The sequence below is a fragment of the Mesoplodon mirus genome (genome assembly GCF_964341445.2).
Source record: "Mesoplodon mirus genome assembly, chromosome: 11".
NCBI classification, from domain to species: Eukaryota; Metazoa; Chordata; class Mammalia; order Artiodactyla; family Ziphiidae; genus Mesoplodon; species Mesoplodon mirus.
In genome coordinates, this window is record NC_138987.1 from 6,425,393 (window position 1) to 6,446,424 (window position 21,032).

Genomic DNA, 21,032 nt, shown 5'->3' on the forward strand with positions numbered 1-21,032 from the left:
TCCTTGCATTTAGCTCTGTAATAGGGATATATCAGTATTTGCTACAGGAACAAGATGATGATGATGATGATCATCATCATCATCATCATCATCATCAACACTGCATTAAAACAATTGTTATCAACTACCACTGAGTGCCTGCAATGTGCTTATTCACATTTTATCTAATTTCATAATAAATATATAAGTTGAATACTATTGTCCTTTTTAACAGGTGAGGAAACACTGGCTCAGAATGCACGTAATGTGCTCTTGTTTTTATAGCTAGAAAAGGCAAGAGACAGAACTGAGATCCCTCTCAAACTGGCCATCCTGGAGCTCCTGTGTGCTCACAAGGTCCTTAATAGTACCACTGACCTTGTGAAAATCTCCTCTTCCCTTGATGGATTTTATCTCTTTTTTTTTTAACACCCTAATTCCTACATTTCATTATGAATTATTTTTCCTTTAGGTATGTTGTTATTACTTTCACCTGTGTAGCTTTAAAGTTTCTCATAGAACTGTATTTTGCCTGTTCTTTCTGCCTCTAGCCCTGATAATCCTGTGATTTGAAGTTGCTGTTGTAGAAATCCTTCTCATATTTCAGTTTGATTTCATAATTTTACTCCATTGATTTTAGTTAATTTTAATTGATTTTAACTAATTTAAATTTAGTTAATTTTAGTGGTGCTTTGCTGGCATTCCTACCTTTTCTTTCTTTGTCAGGCACAAAACTTTCACACGGTCTTTTTGGTTTGGGGTTTTTTGGTTGCTGTTCTTTCTCACTGATTTTGTCTTTGATTGCCAAAGCCCCTGAGTGATTTCTAAAATCAAAATCTTCAGTAAACAAGTGGAATGATATTAAGTCATATCTCCAATTTGATTCTATATTTCACCTTCTAGAATACAAGGTGACTTTTAGTTGATTGAAATCAACACTCATATTTTATTCATGCTATCAGTATACTTTTATCTTATTAAAAGTGTTATTTATGTGTAATATGATATTCAGTGATGAATCTGTAAGAGTTTGCCCTCACTCTGAAATGTCTCCTTAGTCAGTTGGATATTAATTGAGATTCAGCTATTGCTATTACCTGTTTTAAGGAAAAGCAGTTGCATATTAATGGCATAGAAGAAAAAAAAAGGTTGGCTAAACATAAACATTTTCTCCCAGTAAATGCATCATCGTTTATAACCAGATTGATGAAATAAAACATGTACTTCTAACCATCAATGACCTTGAGCTACACCATGGGGCAAGTTGCAAATTTTCCCTGTACCTATTGTTTCACAGTAAGGTAGAGATGCTTTCTACTTAAGAATATTAAAAAATTGTGGTCATATGGCATTCTGAGATTAAAGGTCATCCAACAACTTTCAAAGAGGAAGATGGGCCATTCAGGACAAGTACTTTAGATCACTTTTCAGTTTTCTTTCAATATGTCATAATATCAAATTATTCATATGTTTGGAAAAAAGCCTAAAGAGATGAGACTCCCTACAGAATGACTTTTTTTTTTTTTTTTTTTTGCGGTATGTGGGCCTCTCACTGTTGTGGCCTCTCCCATTGCGGAACACAGGCTCCGGACGTGCAGGCTCAGCGGCCATGGCTCACGGGCCCAGCCGCTCCGCGGCATGTGGGATCTTCCCGGACTGGGGCATGAACCCGTGTCCCCTGCATCGGCAGGCGGACTCTCAACCACTGCGCCACCAGGGAAACCCCAGAATGACTTTATTTTGATGCAATTATAGTGTCTGTAATTACTAAATCTACAATGTAAAGGCAACTTGACTCCATATATTGCTGTCATTAAAGCCAGAATGACTGTTTATTATGCAAATGAGGGTATTTACAGATCGTGCTTCTCAATGCCAACTATTATGCTGAACTCTTTCTTTGAAGACCTAAAATGTAAATTGCTATATATTCATCTGTCTTATCACTGAGCCACTCAAATGGAAATGGCATTAAGTCCAATTGTTGGCCAAATGTAAGTTTAAAAAAATAAAGCCTACAGATACTAATTTTTATCAAAGTCATATTTTTCACAGTGATGCTTAAATGTGAGATAAGGAGGAGAAGCCACAGAAAAGGAATCCACTAGGAAATGCTTGGAGAGTGTGCCAGGTAATAGACATAATAGGGTACCTGCCTCTCAAATATCCTTTCCAAGTGTTTGGCTCCCCCTGATTTACCTCCAAAGAGCTCCAAGTGGATGAAGGCACAGTTGTACAATGTCCCCTCACTCACACATTTTGATTAATTATGGACACATTAAAAGGCAGAGCATTCAATTTGAATACAATGTACAAAATTAGAACCTTACCTAAACCTTCTAAATCTTCTAAATTAGATAGAACCAATCATGAAGCCAATTTTCTGGTACTCTGAATAAATTCAATATGTATTAATCTAGCACTTTAGGATGCTGGGCAATGATCTTCACCATAATTCATAGGATGTAGGGAAGATACAGCTCTGTTCTGAATAGGAGAAAATGTAATGAGTGTCTCATAGACTCCTTGAGCAACAGAAACTAGGGGTCATGGGCTTCCCTGGTGGCGCAGTGGTTGAGAGTCCGCCTGCCGATGCAGGGGACACAGGTTTGTGCCCCAGTCCAGGAAGATCCCACATGCCACGGAGCGGCTGGGCCCGTGAGCCATGGCCGCTGAGCCTGCGCGTCCGGAGCCTGTGCTCCGCAACGGGAGAGGCCACAACAGTGAGAGGCCCGCGTACCACAAAAAAAAACCCCAAAAACTAGGGGTCAAATGCACACACAGGTAAAGGGTATTAGCAAGCAGCCAATACCCTTTTCTACTACTATGCTAGGCATAGCATAGTAGAAAATAAGCCGATAGAAAAAAATTTATTTTTGTTATTGTGGAGATCATATTATAAAGTATTTGTGTATGCTAGCTTTTGACTGCAGGCAACATCAAACGCAACACAAAATGGATTAAACCATAAGAAACACATCTCCCATTGCAAGAAGTTCCCAGGCATGGTGCTCATACGGTTAAACAGTACAGCAACTCAAAGCATCTTCAGGGTCATTATTACTCCCAACTTTCAGCTCCTTTATCCGTAAAACATCAGCCCCTCCTTCACTGCGTTCTCTCATGATCACAACACAGTTACAGGCAGTTCTAGCTGCCACACGCAAATATAACACCAACCAGCAGAAGAGAAATCACTTCCTGTGTATGTATTTTCAAGAGTTAGACAAACTTTCCTAGACATCAGCCGGCAGACTTCCTCTTATACCACAACAGGCCCAAACTGGATCACATGGCATTGCTCAAACCAACCATTGGGAAGAAGTATGGGATTACCAGGACTGACATATAAGCTAATAAAATTTACCCATGAGTGGGCGATAAGGCGTAGTAGTTGCTTATCTAAAAATGCATATCTAAACATATGGCTTATCTGAAATCAGAAGGAAGGAATAGCTGTTAGGGAAGCAACTGACCTTCGATCTTGCTTATTATTTTTTTGTAAATTGTATATATTGTTCATTCAAGTCTCCTGTCCCCAAATTAGTTCATTAGCACACAACAGAAGGTCGAATTCAGGAAGAATAAGCCAAATCACTTTTTATACTTCATATCTGGTATCTTTAGCGTGTAAACTTAGCCTTCAGGCCGAACTATACTCAGATATTTAAGTCCCGGTGGTTTTCTACCTGGTGTGTTCTCTCAGTTCAGTCTTTCATAATCATTTCTACTAGAGCATGTATCACACTGGATTTTAACCATCTGTATGCATCTGTATTTACTCATTTATTAACGAGGCAGAATTCCATGGGCCCTGGAGCCAGCTTGTTTCAGTTCACATCCTCTCTTCAACACTTACTGGCTGTGCAACCTTTGGTGTTTCCTTATCTATGACAGACAGATAGTACTGCCTGACTCCTGGGTTTATTTTGTGAGCATTAAATGAGCTTCTACGTTTCAAGCTCGTATTTATTCAGTTACTGTTTTTAACTGGAGATTGCAGAAATTTCCATCATATTTACCACCATCTGAACTGTGTATAGACTGATTTTAAAGTTTTGCTTCCCTGTGTGACAAAACAATGACAGTTCGCACAGCGTTTGATAAAAGAGGGCTTTGAGTCGCACGCTTACATTTTCTCCCAAGTGCCTGTAGCTCAGAAACAGCAAGAGTTCAGAGCTGGGTTTCAGCAAAGCAATGGAGAATGGGAATTCCAAATGATTATTCTGTTGCTGCTATAGAAAACATTTTGACAGTCAATTTGCTTGATCCAGCTAACCTGTACCACTTCCAAAACTGCCAAAAGCATCTAGTTTTATCTTACTGTACAAAAGAACAAAACTGTACAGAAGACGTAACTTCAATTAATATCATACACAATGACATTGTTGATGAAAACTATGCTAAACTGATCCATGTAAGATTTCCATTCCATCTCTAGGTTTTCATATCTACCATTTTTATCAAAAAATTAAAAAGGGAGACTTTGACACTGTATCATTTTTAAAATGCTACAAAATGCACTTGAAGTCTTTATAATGCATCTGAAAAAGCTCTTTTGCAATCTTTTCTTGATCATGACCCTGTCATTCTTACCAAAATCTTGGGAGGCCCTTTAAAGCTATAAAAGTTCTCCAATATTGAGTGGTGCTTTGAAAATAAATTACAGTTTTTGAAACTGCATTAGTAGAGAAATGGGTGTACAATAAATGGATTACTAGAAAAACAATGTTAAATTTGTGAATTTATTATTAAATGCTTTTAGAAACATCTCTGATATCCCAATTTCCAAGATTTCTTTCCCTATTATAGGTGGGAAATTTTCAATTTGTCTAAGAACTCTTGCTTTTCTGTATCATTATCACAGTATTTCAGTACTTGGGTCTTGACTTGGGTATGTTTTGTTTCCATTCTTTTATTCTCTATATTATGGGTCTTAGGGGGGAAATAATCTAGCAATGAATATAGTTTTCATTTGGCTCAGGGATTCATTTTTACTTTAGCTAGTTCTTCTGAAATTTATGTTGACTATAATTGCTGAATATAATTGCGGTGATTGGTCTTCTGGGAATGAGAAACTCAGTTTGTTTAAAATTTTATACAGTCTATTACTTTATAATACATTATTTGTAAACAATGCTCATGCTTTCTCTTCATTCTTTAGGAAATCTCTATTTCATGTACTCTAAGAAACCATTAATTACAGGATGCAGCATGATTTTATATACCACTAAGAAAAAAAATGCTGCAAATTACACTATGTCCAAAAATGGTTCCCTATCACTTGAATTTTTATTTTGTACTTATTGAAAGGTCATTGACTTATTTAGACAGATTTTATTTTGTGTCATTTTTGTGCATACAAATGAGGAAAATAAAAGAGATGGGTTAATAACTTGCAAAGATTTCTAAATCTGTCCTCAATTCATAGTTGATGACGCCCGTCTTTTCTTACACATGATGTTCCTTTGTGCCATCAATAGTGTTCGATAAAGCATCTCTTTAAATATTGTTCCATTCGTGCTTCTAAAATCTTCCAAGCTGTTTGACTCCCATTCTGCTAGTTTTGAGTGTATAAGCTTACAGTAGAAAGCTTCAGACACAGCCAGGATTCAGATCCCTTCCTCAAATGGCCTTTAAATTATTTGTTACTGGGATATCAATAGGAATGAGAAGACAGTTGAGTGTGCACAGGCCTGTCTGACAGTGATAGTGAGATGCCATATAGTATAAGGCAAATAAATCCTCATTTCGGAGGTGTAAAAACATGGGGGAAAATGTAATGTGGAACAAAAAATGTATTCACAGTTGAACGTTTTAATCTCTCCACTATCAATAAGTCACCATGGCATTTTTCTAAACCTACACAATAGGGGTCCCACATCACTCTACATCATCAGTTCTTTCACTTCACACACATACCCAGTTATGAAGGCAGAGCAGACTTAGTAACAGAATTCACCACCTCTGGCTATAAATTCAGATAATCCAGGAACAACTAAGCCTAGTGAACCCACACAGTAGGTTTTACTTCTAATCGTGCTTTCTTGATTACAAGGTACAGATACTCAGATTACTATCAATATTAGTATTGGCAAGATACTGCGTACTGAAACTCAGAACTGAAAACCGAGCCAGAGGGATGCGGCTGCATGGTGGTCACAGATTTGAGCCCTGGGATCGGCTGCATTTGGAGCCCTGGTCCCCCTACTTATTAACTCTGTGACAATGAGCATGTTTCTTCTCTTCTCTATGCTTCAGTTTCTTTAGGGTATTTCTTAGCTTAAATTCCTGAAGGAGAGAATCTTATTGGCCTCACTCACCTTTTCATGTTAAACAGTGTCATTGGCCTCAGGCCAGCATCTAAGTGAGGTGCCCTTGAATCAGGTACTCATACCTCCTTAAATCTGCTGTGCCCATGGCTCTTGGGGGGTATTCGTGCAATTTACATGGACTCTTTTCCATCATTAGAGTCTGTAAGCAGGACAATTTCAGTGGAAAGAGGCTATGGATGGGCATTCACATCTTAAGTACATCTCCCACCACCATCTACAGGATCCACAGTCAGATCTCTCCTCAGAAAAAAAGAAAAAAAAGTTGAAAAAAAATTTTAATAGATCCAAAGATTCTGAACAATTGGACCAGCTTGGAAATAAACCCTAGTAATAATGACAATTTTGCCAAAGTACATTATTATTTTTTTAAACAATGAAAATTAGAATAAGACAGGAAAATAACTGAATTCTTATTATTGCCAGGGTCCTTCCACCTTTAAGGAAGAGAAATCTTGAGGAAATGCTTTTGCTTGTCTTGGAGAGACAGGAATGGAAGGGGGTAAACACTGGACAACCTGGAAAACTAAATTGTATAAGATAAAGATAGGAAATAATTCACATTGAAAATATGAAAACCAGAAGTTGGTAGTCAATTCCAATGTCTAGTAGGAGTAGCTGACCATTTAAAAGTTTGACCTCTGGTTTTTTAATACAAATGTTGCTATTCTGCTCTTTGGAGCCCCTAACATATGGACCCCTCTCTGCTTACTCCTTTTGGACTCAGATTTCCCAATTCCTGGTTCTACAGTTTACTTCTTATACACGCTTTGCCATCTGCTCCCTGGCGATCAGAGTAGTGTTTCCAGTTGTCTAACTATGTCAGGAAGGTAACTGTGAGTTGTAATTTACCACTGTTGGAATGTCAAGAGATGCCATCCTGGGGTCTGTTTGAGTTCCCATAATGGCGGGAAAACGCAGCCAGGAGAAACTCAGGGGCTGTCTCAATGGTGTGAATTGGCATCTTACTCTCCTTTTCACTGACTCCACACAAGGCACAGCACCCAGGAGACACACACATGCATCAAGTACCCAGTACATGATAAGTAAGACATAGCAGTAAATAAGTATGGTTCTCCCCTTCGGAGGAAGAAAAGAAACTAAGAAAGAAAGAAAAGACAAAACTAAGGAGAGCAGGAGGATGTCGACTGGAGAGGAGAGATGGGGGTGGGGGGAAGAAAGATAAGAGAAGGAAAACCAACATAGCTGTAGGAGGCTGCAGAGAGACAGGCTTGGAAGAAGGAACAGAGAACACATAACAGCACCTTCTATGGGGCCAGGAATGGGAGATCATGGTGATGGTTTCCATGGGCGTTTACTCATTTCCAAGCTCATCAGTAAATATGTACAGTTTTTGTATATCAACCATACCCCAGTCATTCAGTGTCTCCTAAGGGATTCTTAGGAGATGCAGCTGGTGAGTGTTCAGTATTCCTCCCTCCTCACATTTTTCCAAAGACACCTTCAGCATAAGAACCTCTACACCTCTTCAGGGTTTGTACTGTGATATCTGTAGGACTGGGGAGGAATGTTGATTCTTTTTTCAAAGTAAAGCTAAGCAGGCCCATTTGTATTTGATTTGCAACGGCATCTATGAGAGATACTGGCTGAGAACCATACTCTTTTTTTTTTTTTTTTTTTTTTGCGGTATGCGAGCCTCTCACTCTTGTGGCCTCTCCCGTTGTGGAGCACAGGCTCCGGACGCGCAGGCTCAGCGGCCATGGCTCACGGGCCCAGCCGCTCCGCGGCATGTGGGATCTTCCCGGACCGGGGCACGAACCCGTGTCCCCTGCCTCGGCAGGCGGACTCTCAACCACTGCGCCACCAGGGAAGCCCGAGAACCATACTCTTAAGCAGAATTCTCCCTGCACCTCTTTAGGAGACTTTTGTGATGAGATAAAGGGGTAAAATCTGGAGGTACCTAGATCTATTTTGAATCAATAGATTGCAGATAAAGGGCTCAGGAGCCTGTATGTTTTATGGTTTCATAAAGGTAGGCTGCATGCTATGCTTCCATTTGCTCCAAGGTCTGATCAACAACCTTTCATCTCTCTCCATTTTACTGGGACTAACACCAGAAGTCAGCTTTCTCCTGCCATGACAGGGACCATACAATCTCTGGCTGTCCTCCTACTTCCAGCAAGAGAAACTATCTAAACCAAAGAGACGCTACACCTCAAGCCTGACATTCCAACATTTGCAAACGCGTGGAGGGTTTTGATCATGCTGCTAGAGTTCACTAACTGCCTAAGGATCCTTGGGTTTGGAAAGAATTTAAATGAAACTTTTGACAGTGCTGTGGGGTTTTTTTCCCCAAAAAATCTTTCAGAGTGGGTATCATAGGTGGGATTCCCAAGGAAGCTGCTCTAAGTCAGAGGTAGCTTACTGGGGAATGCTTTTCATGTAAGGGAGTGGAGGAAGCAAGGTTTAGGCAAGATGCAGTTACCACAGCCTTCAGCTGATCCTACAGGGGTCGTCTTCAGAGATGAACCAAATTAAGGCAGGGGGACATGCCTTTACACCAGCATCCTAGTCACTGCATGTGGTCTGTCCCTGGGGAAGTGGGTTTAACCTTGGACAAAGCAGTTCCCTTTAACCAAGGGTGAGTCTTCAGGAGAGACTCCTCAGCTGTGAGCTGTCAGAGGGCCCTGAGACTGAGGGCCTCATCCCTGAAAGGGAGGGAAGGATGCATCTTCTTAGGGTTTCCACCTACACTTACAGAAGGTCAAGGGAAATCCTGATGGAATAAAATGACTACATTCTGCCCTTTATCTCAAAAATACTTTATAACACATTCTGTGATATCTCCTGGACTCTGTAATAATTTCTGCAAGAATTACTTTCAGTTTGGGGCACTTCTGCATTCAAAGACTTTTTCTTAGTAATAATATATTCTTCAATATTTCTTTGACCCTCTTCTCCTGTTTGCTCTTTAATTTTGCATGCTATTATAATAAAGTACAATACTTAAATAGAGATGGAAATAGTGCTTTCAACAAAAATCATTATGTGTATGCAGTATGACAGACTATCTCACTGTAAAATCCAAGAAATCCATATCAATTTATGGACCTGGAGATAGACATAATTAAAGTCCTCCTAAGTAGAATAAATGTAAGGGACAGGGGGAAGTTGTCATGGCAACAAAAAACCCTGATTTTCCTCATTTTATACCACAAATGTATTAACTTTTATGATACCTTAAAATTTCTTCTACATTCTATTTTAACCAGTGGCCATTTTGCATATTATATTTGCTAGATATGCAGCTGAATCCTTCTTTCTTGCAGTTTAGCTTTTTACATTACATTGTAAAGTTTGTTTTTTTTTTTTTAATCTGGCATTAAGAAATCTTTCTGGAAGGTATAGTTTTCTCAAGAGCAAAACAGTTTTAAAGGCTTTTTCTTCTGTGTAATTTAAAATAATTCAGGTTTGTAATATACTGACAATGTAAACATATGGGAAAAGAAACAGTGAGTATCCTATCACAAGGTTGACATTTTTAAGTGTATCTTTCCAACCTCTTTTATACAAAAGATCTTATCTAGAGAAATTGGACATACTTTATATGTTTCATAATTTGCATTTTCATCTAATACTCTAATGTATTTCCAGGTTTGTAAATATTTATCTTTTAGATAATTCTAATAACATTATTTTATGGATTACCATAATTTAAGTCTCTCTGTTAAGTAGTTTCTGGTCTTCTAATACTATAAATAAGTTACTACAAACATCCTTGTATTAAATGAATTCTTTACTGTGAATTCCTAGAAAAAGAATGAATGCTTCTACAGCTTTTAACATGTTCTCTTACTTTGGCCTCTGTAAAGTATTTTTCAAAACTATGGTCTTTACCCATTGCCAAGTTCTTTGTATCCTCACCTTCGCATCTATACCTATCCTCATTTACAATTAATATATATTAACTTTCAGTTTTTTGACTATTTGTTAAATTAAACACATTTTTTGGGGGGTAGGAGGGATTTGCATTTCTTTCTTTTAGAATTGCTTGCTTGTGTCCTTTGTACCCAACCTTCTTCTAGGCGGGAATTTATTTTTCTATTCAATAATATTTCTCTTGGCATATTCAAGATGTTAAATTCCACTTTAACAAACTCAATGACTACACCTCAAAATTAAGCAGTCTCTTTCCTATTAGTAAGATGACTTGTATTTTCTATTTACTGGTAAACCAATTCAAAAGAAAATCACAAATACCTTTCCAGTACTGATTTAGTTGTTTCATAATACTTAAATGTTATTACTGGAATAGACTAGTGGAAGGAACTATGGATCAGGCTAAATCTGTGTAGAACAAATCAACCTCTCCACAACCATTTTTTTTCCTTGTAAAATATGATAAGTTACTTTTCAGGGTTGTAATGAGAATTGAGGATATTATACTTAAATATCAATGCCAGCATTTTGGCACATAGTAGGTTCTTAATAAATGGCATCTTTAGTTTTTCTTAGCCTCAGTTAATGTTATTGTATCTTTTTTTTTTTTTTTTTTTTTTTTTTTTGTGGTACGCGGGCCTCTCACTGTCGTGGCCTCTCCTGTTGTGGAGCGCAGGCTCCAGACGCGCAGGCTCAGCAGCCATGGCTCACGGGCCCAGCCGTTTCGCGGCATGTGGGATCTTCCCGGACGGGGGCACGAACCCGTGTCCCCTGCATCGGCAGGTGGACTCTCAACCTCTGCGCCACCAGGGAAGCCCAATGTTATTGTATCTTAACAGGTCCCTTAGCATAGTGATTTTCCAAACTGTAGGTCACAAACCAATAGTTGTTTGTGAAACTAATAAATATAACTAGAACTTTTTACTAAAACAGAACAGAATAGAATGGAATGTATCAGAATATTTCACACATAGTAAGGGCAAGTTTCTTTATGTGAAATGTGTTCCATATTTAACATATGGGGGAGAGTGTGTATACTGGAGCACAATACACAATGTACTTCTTACTAAGGGTCACAGTCCAAAACTTCTTCAAAAAACCACTATTTTATTAGATTTTAGTCTCATAGCATACAAGTCCCTTATACTAGTAGCTAGGACACCTAGGTTCAAATCTCAACTCCACTAATTACTACTGTCTATCTTTGAACCAATTGCATAACTTCTGTATGCCTTAGTCTCCTCACCTATAAAATAGGTGCTAATTATACTTATCTCATGGGAATGGTTTGAGAACTGTATGATTTCATATATCTCAGCCACTTAGCAGGTCCTCAATAACTGTTGGCTGTTTTTTATCAGGACTTGAGTAGAACATAAATTTTTTACTAAATAAACAAACAATGCCACCTGCACTAAAGTACATAAGAGAGTATAAAGTCATCACATTAGTCAGAACTGAATAATAAGCTAGTTTTTCCACCTGCAAAATGATGCTTCTTGATAAGCATCTTATTTCCATAAATATGCATTTTCGAGAGCCATGTAACTGTTCTTAGTTTTGTTATTTACAAACACTATCTCTCAAAATATAAAGGAATGAAAATAAATTCAGCAACTGGTCTTTCTTTGTCAGTATAGTAGATCCTTAATTGCCCTTTACATCTTTATAATTTGTGAAAGACTTTTAATTTCACAGTGGTATTACATTAAGTAAAAGAAGCACTGTCTATATATTTCTTACACAATCTTTTCTTGATTTTTAAAACAATCAGAAATGGTAGGGATAATATCATTGGCTAGTAAGTTCCAGGTTTATAGATTTTACCTTTTTTGATAAAACACCTTGCAAGCTGTACCTTATGTCTGAAGAGGATTCTTTCTGGAAATTATAGAAACATTCTTTGCTTCCTTCACAACAACAACAAAAATACTGTGTAAGCTTCAAGTGCCTTTTCTAAATGTTGACTCTGTTTAATAAAAGCCTTATTTTTCCCAAAGCCTTTTAGATCATTCAACTTATATATACAAATGTTTTATATATATTCCAAAATAAACTGGGGAAATATGAAAATATTTAACAACCCAAGAGAAAGGACCCAAACATCTCCGTGCACAAAAGCTATAAACAACTGTGTAGCCAGTTAGAGGGAGCAGCCAAACGTCAGGCTCATCCCAGCAATGATATCCCACTTCCAGAACATGACAGAAATTGAGCTGAAACAGACAATATACCTTTAATTTAATGATGACACTGTTGTATTTAGCTATTCTATTTAGCACAATCGTTTCCTTTAAATCCCACAGCAAAAAAAAAAAAAAAAAAAAATCCCACAGCAAACCATAATTCCTCAAATATCCTCAACTATTCTGTGGAGATAAGTAATGATAATCACATCTGGTGATTCTCATAGCAGAGGAACAAATTCATTTTTTAATACACACAAATATTTTATGCATATGTATGTGTTTGTGTGTGTGTAATTGTAGTCTTGCTAAGTCACATGAAATACGAGTGAAGGCATCATCAATATCAATAGCTTCACCTAGGTTGTGCAAACTACTCCAAATTTTTGCAGGGAGACAAGAGCCAAAGCTAAACAGAATCAGAAAATCAGGGAAAGCTTCTGGAAAGTGACCCTGAGTTAGAAAAAATTTTTTCACAATCTGGAAAAGTCGGAGCTGCCAAATGCTATTAGGGAGGGATAGATCAATCAATTGATTGATCAGTTAATCAAAAGAAGGAACAAACTTGCATGCCAGACATTGTGCTAAATTCTTTGCATGGATTAAAACCTTACATTACTTGGTATGATTACTCTCCTTTTACAAATGAAGAAACTCAAGAACAGAGAAGCCCTGAACCCCTATCTGTCTAATTCTACCCCTTAGGATTGTATTAGTAGCTACTAGTGAAAAATTCAAAGCTTTGAAAAGAGAACTAATCTATTATAAAATTTGATTATCTATGTATCTCAGCCTCATCCTTGATCTCCTTTCAGGAGACCCAAAATCTCTAGATTTTGATTAAGATTTTAATAAATCCCATACATTCGAGATTATTCTACTTTCACTAAATATGTAAGTAGGTGTAATTAATGCACAGAAGGTTTGAATTCTATAAAAATCCTTTATCTGCTTGCTCGTTATTTCCATTTCTTTGCAACTCAGAAGGGCTTTATGGGTCCATCAACTTTCCTGCTGAGACTGTGAAGTTAGGCCCAGGCCTATTTGTATTTATCTATTTCTGCCCCAAATCATGTCCACTCTCACCAGTGCAGTCTGAAAACTTACATCACACAGTAAAAGTATTTAAGTCCAGAATACGTTTAGATTGGAGAATATGACTTCATTTGTACCCCTTTAGAAGACCTTCCTTACATTTATACAGCACTTCACATGTACTAAGAAAAATCTAGGCAGGGCAGGTTTCGATTCTTCATATTTCAAGAGATGTATAAATTAAGAAGTTTAATGCCTTGTCAAACTTCATTTAGCTAGTGAAGAAAACTAGAACTGTTTTCTGTATTCAAGGCTAAGATTTTTTCACTGACTACCTTAAGGATTCATTTTAAAAAATATTTTGAAGATAACATTTTAAATAATTGAATGAATTTAATAATTTATATTATTAATTATATAATTCAATAATATCAAACTAAATAAACTGAAATAATTAAAGTCATGTTTTATCATCAGCACCTTGGTCTATATAGTCGATCATGCCACATTTACAGAGGCTTGAAAAATTCACCCAGCAAGACAAATGAATTATTGATCATAGTATTATCTACAGTAAATGTCAAAAAAAAATAACTGGGCAGAAAGCATACTATCAATAAATGAGATTCAAGAACTAATTTCTGTATAACATTCAGGAATCTTAGAGTATCAATGTTACAATAGTATTCTTTACAACCATTTTAAAATTAACTGATATCTGGAATGTGCTATCATTTATAATTTATCAACACTTCCAATATAAATATTTGGTCTCTTCTTTCCTTTTCGAAAACGCAAAACATTTAGAGTATAGAGCATGTATGTTGTCAACAATTGTTTCATGGACATTTCAGTAGGATATGGGTTAAAAAGTTAAATCTATATAGCAAATAATTGCCTGTATAAGGAACTAATAGATTTGACAGTTTCATTTTATTGTTAGGAGAAAATGCTTTCAATAACTATGTCTGGTCTTACCTTCTGGGGAAGAACCTTCTCTGTGGTTCCATAAATATTTCATGAACCAACATAAAGTAATATGCTAATGGCAGGCTATTTACCCAGTGAGCAGGTGTGCCCTCTGATGTTTTTTCATCTCTAGAATAGCTCTGATGTGGGGTCAGTTAAACCATTTTGAACTGTTCTTTTTTTTTGCTTCCCTCCCCTCACAGTTTCACCTGAACATAAAATGGTGAGCGAGAGTCATCATGAGGCCCTGGCAGCCCCGCCAATCACCACTGCTGCGACTGTTCTGCCACATAACGCCACAGAGCCAGCCAGTCCTGGGGAAGGAAAGGAGGATGGCTTTTCTAAGCTGAAGGAAAAGTTTATGAATGAGTTGCATAAAATTCCATGTGAGTATTGTATATTGTTACTTGAGTAAAAATAAATGGTTGAAAATCAACATACCCACTGGGAGGAAAAGAATTCCTCTTAACCTAAGTGTACATTTGATTTTTTATTATTGGAATGGTAGCATTCCAAAAATAAAATGGAATATTCTTGGAAATGGAATATTCTTCTTAAGGATTTAAATATACTTAATAAATGAAAATCCAATTTATAAAAAAAACTATCTTGTGTTTAATGTAGGTGGGCTCTTTTTTTAATCTTCTTCAATGTCTCTTTCTCCAGAGAATGTTAACGTTTATGTGTTGTGTATTTTAGATTTGTATTTATGAAATCATTCCATTGTAAAGATTATTCCTAAGCAATAGCTAAAATGTACTTTCCCATTATTACAAGTTTGGTTTACTTTCACTCATCTGTTAATATTTCAAAAGCTTTTGCACACTTTTTAACATTTTCTTTGTTGTCATTGGGAAAGAAACAATAACCTGGACCTAAGTTTATTTGTGTGGGTATAGCACTAAGTCCAACCAGCGCCATTGAATTTAAATCATAAACTACAGGTTGGTCTTTTTTCTTCAGAGATGAACATTTACTATGCACTAGACACTTCTCTAGGTTCTTGGAAAGTAAGTTTTGGCCCTCACAAAGCTTATATTCTAGTGGGGGAAAAGAAATAATCAGTAAGGAGGCAAATGTATATGGTACATCATGAAATGGTAAATAATATAAGGAAACAGTAGGAGAGTAAGTGGGGAAGGGAAGGGGCTGGAGGGTAAAAGGTTATGATTTTTTAGGATTACCTGAGCTGATTTCCTTTGTGAGGAAACCTGGAGGAAGTAGGGGAGCAAGTTCTAAAACCTGTGTTATACAAAGGCCCTTAGGCAAGAATCTGCCTGGAATGGCAAGCAGCTCACTGTGCCTTCGGTAGAATAACACAAGGTAGAGAATGGCAGAAGACAAACCTGAGGCCCTGTTATATGGAGCCTAGTGAATTGTTCTAAGGAAGCTGGGTTTTACGCTGAGTGAAATAAAATGCCTTCGCAACATTCTGAGCAGAGGTATCCCATGATCTGACATAGGTTTTCCTTAAAAATCACTCTTGCTGTTGTGTTGAAAATGTGCTTAGAGAGGCAAGGACAGAAGATAGAGCAGGCTGCTGCAATCATCTAGATGAGAGATTCACCAAAGTTATGAGAGGTATTCTATAAGGACACTGGAAACTACATGAAAACCACGGGGGATCAATTCCTTGTCCTCCTAGGAATTAACGACTTGTTCATCTGTTTGTCCACCTTTAACAAATCCAAGTCACCTGAGAGACGCTCTTAGCTCAGGGGTCAGTAATTTCCATTCCCAGCATGAAGCTCCATAACCTAGGGAACATGGAGATGGTCCAATAGAGCGATCCCTAGGATGGGAAACACAGGCTCTCAGGTTCTCTCCCTTGCTCTGCTGCTGAGCTGATGGACTGATTTGGGTACCTTTTGATATGACTTTGAAGTCATAACTACAGGGCAAAAACCAAATACATCTGTCATGGGGGCAAACTCTCACTTGAATATTTTATCGAAATGCTTGCTCTAAAAGTAATGTGTTAGAGGGAGGCAGAGAAAGAAAAGACCACCACCAAATCAAACGCATATTCTGCCTTGTCTTCAACACCATTTCCTTCTCTGGAAGAGTAAACAATATGAGAAGCAATGGCAATGTTGATAACAGTGAGATTTAATGTTCCCCGTGTATCCACACACCCATTCTGTCATCTCCTTTAGGCCTTCACCCAATAGCATCTTCTTAATTAGGACTTCCCCAACCATGCTATTTAAAATTCTAACCCATTTGCCCCACCCAATCTTTGCCAGCATTTCCTGTCCTCTCCCTTGCTTTATTTCTCACTGTCTTACTTAGCACCATCTGAAATGCTATGTATTTTATTATCTGTTTTTCAGTTGCTCTGGCTCTCTCCAAAATAATATAACCTCTATGAGTGCAAGAAGTTGGGTCTGTTCTATGCATAGTTTCATCCCTGGTGATCCTTAATATATACAGGGCACTCAATATCTATTTGTTGAGTGAATTAATGAATGAATCAATGTTGATTTAACTTATATCCTGAACCACCCACTCTTCGATTTTGAGGCCTTAACGTGCTGAAAATTTAAAACATATGAAAAAATTTAAACAACAACGTCCTACTGTATGGCATAGGGAACTATATTCAATACCCTGTGATAAACCATAATGGAAAGGAATATGAAAAAGAATGTATAAATATGTGTAACTGAATCACTTTGCTGTACAGCAGAAATTAACACAACATTGTAAATCAACTACAATAAATTTTTTTTTCTTTTTTTTTTTTTTTTTGCGGTATGCGGGCCTCTCACTGTTGTGGCCTCTCCCGTTGCGGAGCACAGGCTCCGGATGCGCAGGCCCAGCGGCCATGGCTCACGGGCCCAGCCGCTCCGCGGCATATGGGATCCTCCCAGACCAGGGCACGAACCCGTATCCCCTGCATCGGCAGGCGGACTCTCAACCACTGCGCCACCAGGGAGGCCCTACAATAAATTTTTTAAATTTAATTTCTAACACCAAAGAAAGCATCATTTCAATGCTTGACGGTGTCATTCACATTGAAAAAGCAAGTTGTTTCCATATTTATAGTCATAACTCCATCTTTTAGCCTTCTCCACTTAGTGCCAGCTCTTACTTTATACTTTCCTCCCTGTGCATCAGCAGGAAAAGAATCAGCTGGGAAAAAATATCTATGCAACTCTCCCTGCTTTTTTTTTCTTTCCCTTGGCTAATCTTATTTCATTCCTCTTCCCAAGCCACTATCCCATTCCTGTGTTTCTTTCTTGGACACTGGGAATTAGACCAGGAAATCAGCCTTCCTCCATGGAGATTTGCTTTTGACCAGCAACCTAAAATAATTGAAGGTCAGAGGATCTAGGTAACACCTCTAGAAATATTATGTTGCTGGCTCTCTCCTTGATTTAATGGGAAGAAACAACTGAAATACCTAAAATTTTTAAACGGTTTGGTAAATAAGTTTAGGAAAACTAAATCATAAATGCAGCCATTCAGGTTTATGATAAATATTGTAACTGCATATCTTACACTTTCATTTTAATCCATCACAATTTTTACTGCCCGTGTAATTGAAATTTCTAATGGGATTTATACACGGGGAGCAACACTCAACAGAAATGAAACAGATCCCTAAATCAAATTCCTTTAGGAGCATATGTTATATAAAGGTTATCACTTTTGACTTGGCATAATACGGTGATGCTAATGACAGGTAACAAATTAGAATATTAATTGATTTCCGTCTCTGAACTAAAGCTTGGCTCTCTGGCAGATGTGTTTTTTGCAAAATTGATAGCAAACAGCTTTAGTCTGTCACTTGAAATTCCCACTTGTGAAAAGAGAGGTGTCACAATGGCAAGGAGTATGCATGTCATTAGTTGAGTAATCTGCAGAGTCCAGCACGGAGCATATTCAGACCAAATTGCCTGATGGTATCATCACAACACCATGGGGCTTCAAATAAAAAAAGGAAAAGGAAATGGTAAATGCTGAACATTTTTATCTTTCAATTCATTCTGCACACTGTTATCTAAATGAAGCAGACAAGGTTTTTCAGAATGTTTCTTTATTTTGCAACTTTGATTTTAATATGACTAGGGCCATGGTTGGTTTGTAAAGCATGAACTTGGGTCATCCAAATAGCTGTGATTAAGGTTTTGATATTCATGAGCTTCTTGAAGTAAAGTGCAACTTTCCTGAAGCACAACAGAAAACCAAATAGCCAGAACTTGACTCTGAGTCTAGAATAAGAGCAAGTGGGCTAAGAGTAGTTATGTAATTTGTGCAGAAATACTATTGGATAGACAGTTTAAACGGGGATTAAAAACACAAGCTTTGGTTACAGACTGCATGGGTTCAAATCTTAGCTCTGCCACATCCTAGCTCTGTGACCTTGGGAATGATTTCACCTTTCTGTGCTTCAGTTTCTGCTGGTATAAAATGGGGGTTAAAAATAATATCTCCAGGGCTTCCCTGGTGGCGCAGTGGTTGAGAGTCTGCCTGCTGATGCAGGGGACGCGGGTTCGTGCCCCCAGTCTGGGAAGATCCCACATGCCGCGGAGCAGCTGGGCCCGTGAGCCATGGCCGCTGAGCCTGCACGTCTGGAGCCTGTGCTCCGCAACGGGAGAGGCCACAGCAGTGAGAGGCCCGCGTACCACAAAAACTAAATAAATAAATAAATAAATAAATAAATAAATAAATAAATAATATCTCCATCATCGGGTAGTTGGGTAAAGGCATCAATGCATAGGAAGTGCTTAGAGTGTCTGGCACAGAGTAAGCATCCTGTAAGTGTTAGCTATTATTAGAGTCTAGTTGTCATTTTTAACAAGTGTATTTCTCTTTCAGAAAAGCCCTCTATTCAGGTCAGACACCCAAATTGAGAAAATTCCGGAAACTTTGCAGCCAAATATTCAAGCATTGCCTTCTTTAAACACATTCCAAGAATGCCTGTTCTAGGAAAGACAGATTCCTTCTTGGTGTTTCCTCTTCCCATCACCTCTAATTTTCTTTTTTTCCTTTGTAATTTCATTTTCTTACTCCCTCATTCCTTTTAGCCTACAGGTATGCCCAAAAAAGTCCACGTATTTGCAAGTGCCTAGTGAAATTCTATGCATCGTAGGTGATTCAGAAATGTCAGTTTCCCTCTTTCATGCTCTAAGATTTTCTTCTTCCTTTACCTCCTCCATCACCCACCATTCTCACTTCCTCCTTCATATCTACATCAAACTGATTGGAAACCATAACCTAGATCCTGACATCTATTTCTTCAACTTCCATTAACAACTCAGCTTCTTCTGCTCTGATCTGCATTGTCAAGTACTATTAAAAGGGTCACCAGGTACTTCCTTTTGCACAATTATGAGGGTGATCGTCAACCTTCCTTTGGTCAGATATTTCTGTGTTGTCATTATGACCAGCGGTCATCATCTGAAAAATCTTGACTTCCAGGAGTCTACTCTCATTTCCTCCTCTTGCTTCCTTCCCTCCTTATTCTCTTTCATTGACTAGTCCTCCCTTTTCATTATCTTTCCTTCCCTGAAGTGGTAGATGTCTGGTTTCCAGGGTACCATGTTTAATCCTGTTGCAGTCTTATTCTCCATGCTTTCCCTGGGCCATCTCATTCCCCTGCTATTCAGATAAGAAATCTCACCGTGATCCTTGTCTCCCTCATCTATTGCACCTCCAATTCCATACCTGCATTCATTTAAGTCCTGTGAAATCTCCTCCTAAAAAACCTCTCAAAACCAGCCAGCACTTTGCTTCTCTCTCTTCCTGGATTCCCTTACCCAATTAACCCTGACACGTTCTTTTTTTTTTTTTTTAATCACTCAACCAGTTCAGATGTTACCATTTAGATGAGAAGTTGCCTCATTTCCCAAAGCAGAATTGTTTGAGTCAGCCTTCAAAGCTCTTCATTAAAATCTTTGTCTTGGTTACCTTGTTTTGTTTGGTTATATCTGTCTTTCTCACTGAAATGTCAACTCTTCAGAGGCAGGGACAATTTCTTACACACATTCGTATCCCCCATACTTTGAAAGTATCTGCCACCATGCTAGAAACTATACTATAGGTATTACCATATTACAAATATTAACATTACACCGAATACTGTGGTTCTTGTGCCATGCCTGGAGAAACTATGATCTAGAAAGCAATAGTTTTCAAACATTTTAGCCAAGGATCCCTTTGTTCAAATAAAATATTATACGGAAACCTATGTACAGCAAGTTGGAGCTGCTTGGTGAGTAAAGGCATCTTCCTCACTCACCCTTCCAAGGTTTATTAGCAGCTACAAAGACACCTGGCTGTGTGGAACACAGTTTGAAGGCAGTGGCCTCAACAAGTGGTAGATATATCAATGCTATCCCTCACAGCAATAACCAGTGAAACTCAACAACCAGTAGTGATATGATTGGTTAAATATGGCATAAGCAAATATTCATCCATGAGGAAAAATGCAGTCCAGTAACTTTGTTTTCCCTCATGGGGCTGCAGAATGAATATAATGCCACTGCCATATGTTAGTGTCAAGAACACAATGTTAATTCAAGAAGATAATTTCAAGAAACGTAGGAAGAGAACCCTTAGGAACATACAGTAATACATAGCGTGTGAAGAACAATAATTATTGTAACGATTGCCCATGTTCATT

General features: G+C 37.9%; 1 protein-coding gene across 2 annotated transcripts in view; it reads left to right on the plus strand.

The window, feature by feature from the left end:
- The window catches only part of SYT1 (synaptotagmin 1), a 558,640-nt gene that overhangs the window by 341,299 nt on the left and 196,309 nt on the right, over positions 1-21,032 (plus strand). For both annotated transcript variants that reach the window (XM_082636133.1, XM_082636132.1), the window contains exon 5: positions 14,605-14,787. In XM_082636133.1, the coding sequence (XP_082492259.1) occupies positions 14,622-14,787 (166 nt within the window). In that variant the 5' untranslated portion in view covers positions 14,605-14,621. The remainder of the gene's footprint in view (positions 1-14,604; positions 14,788-21,032) is intronic.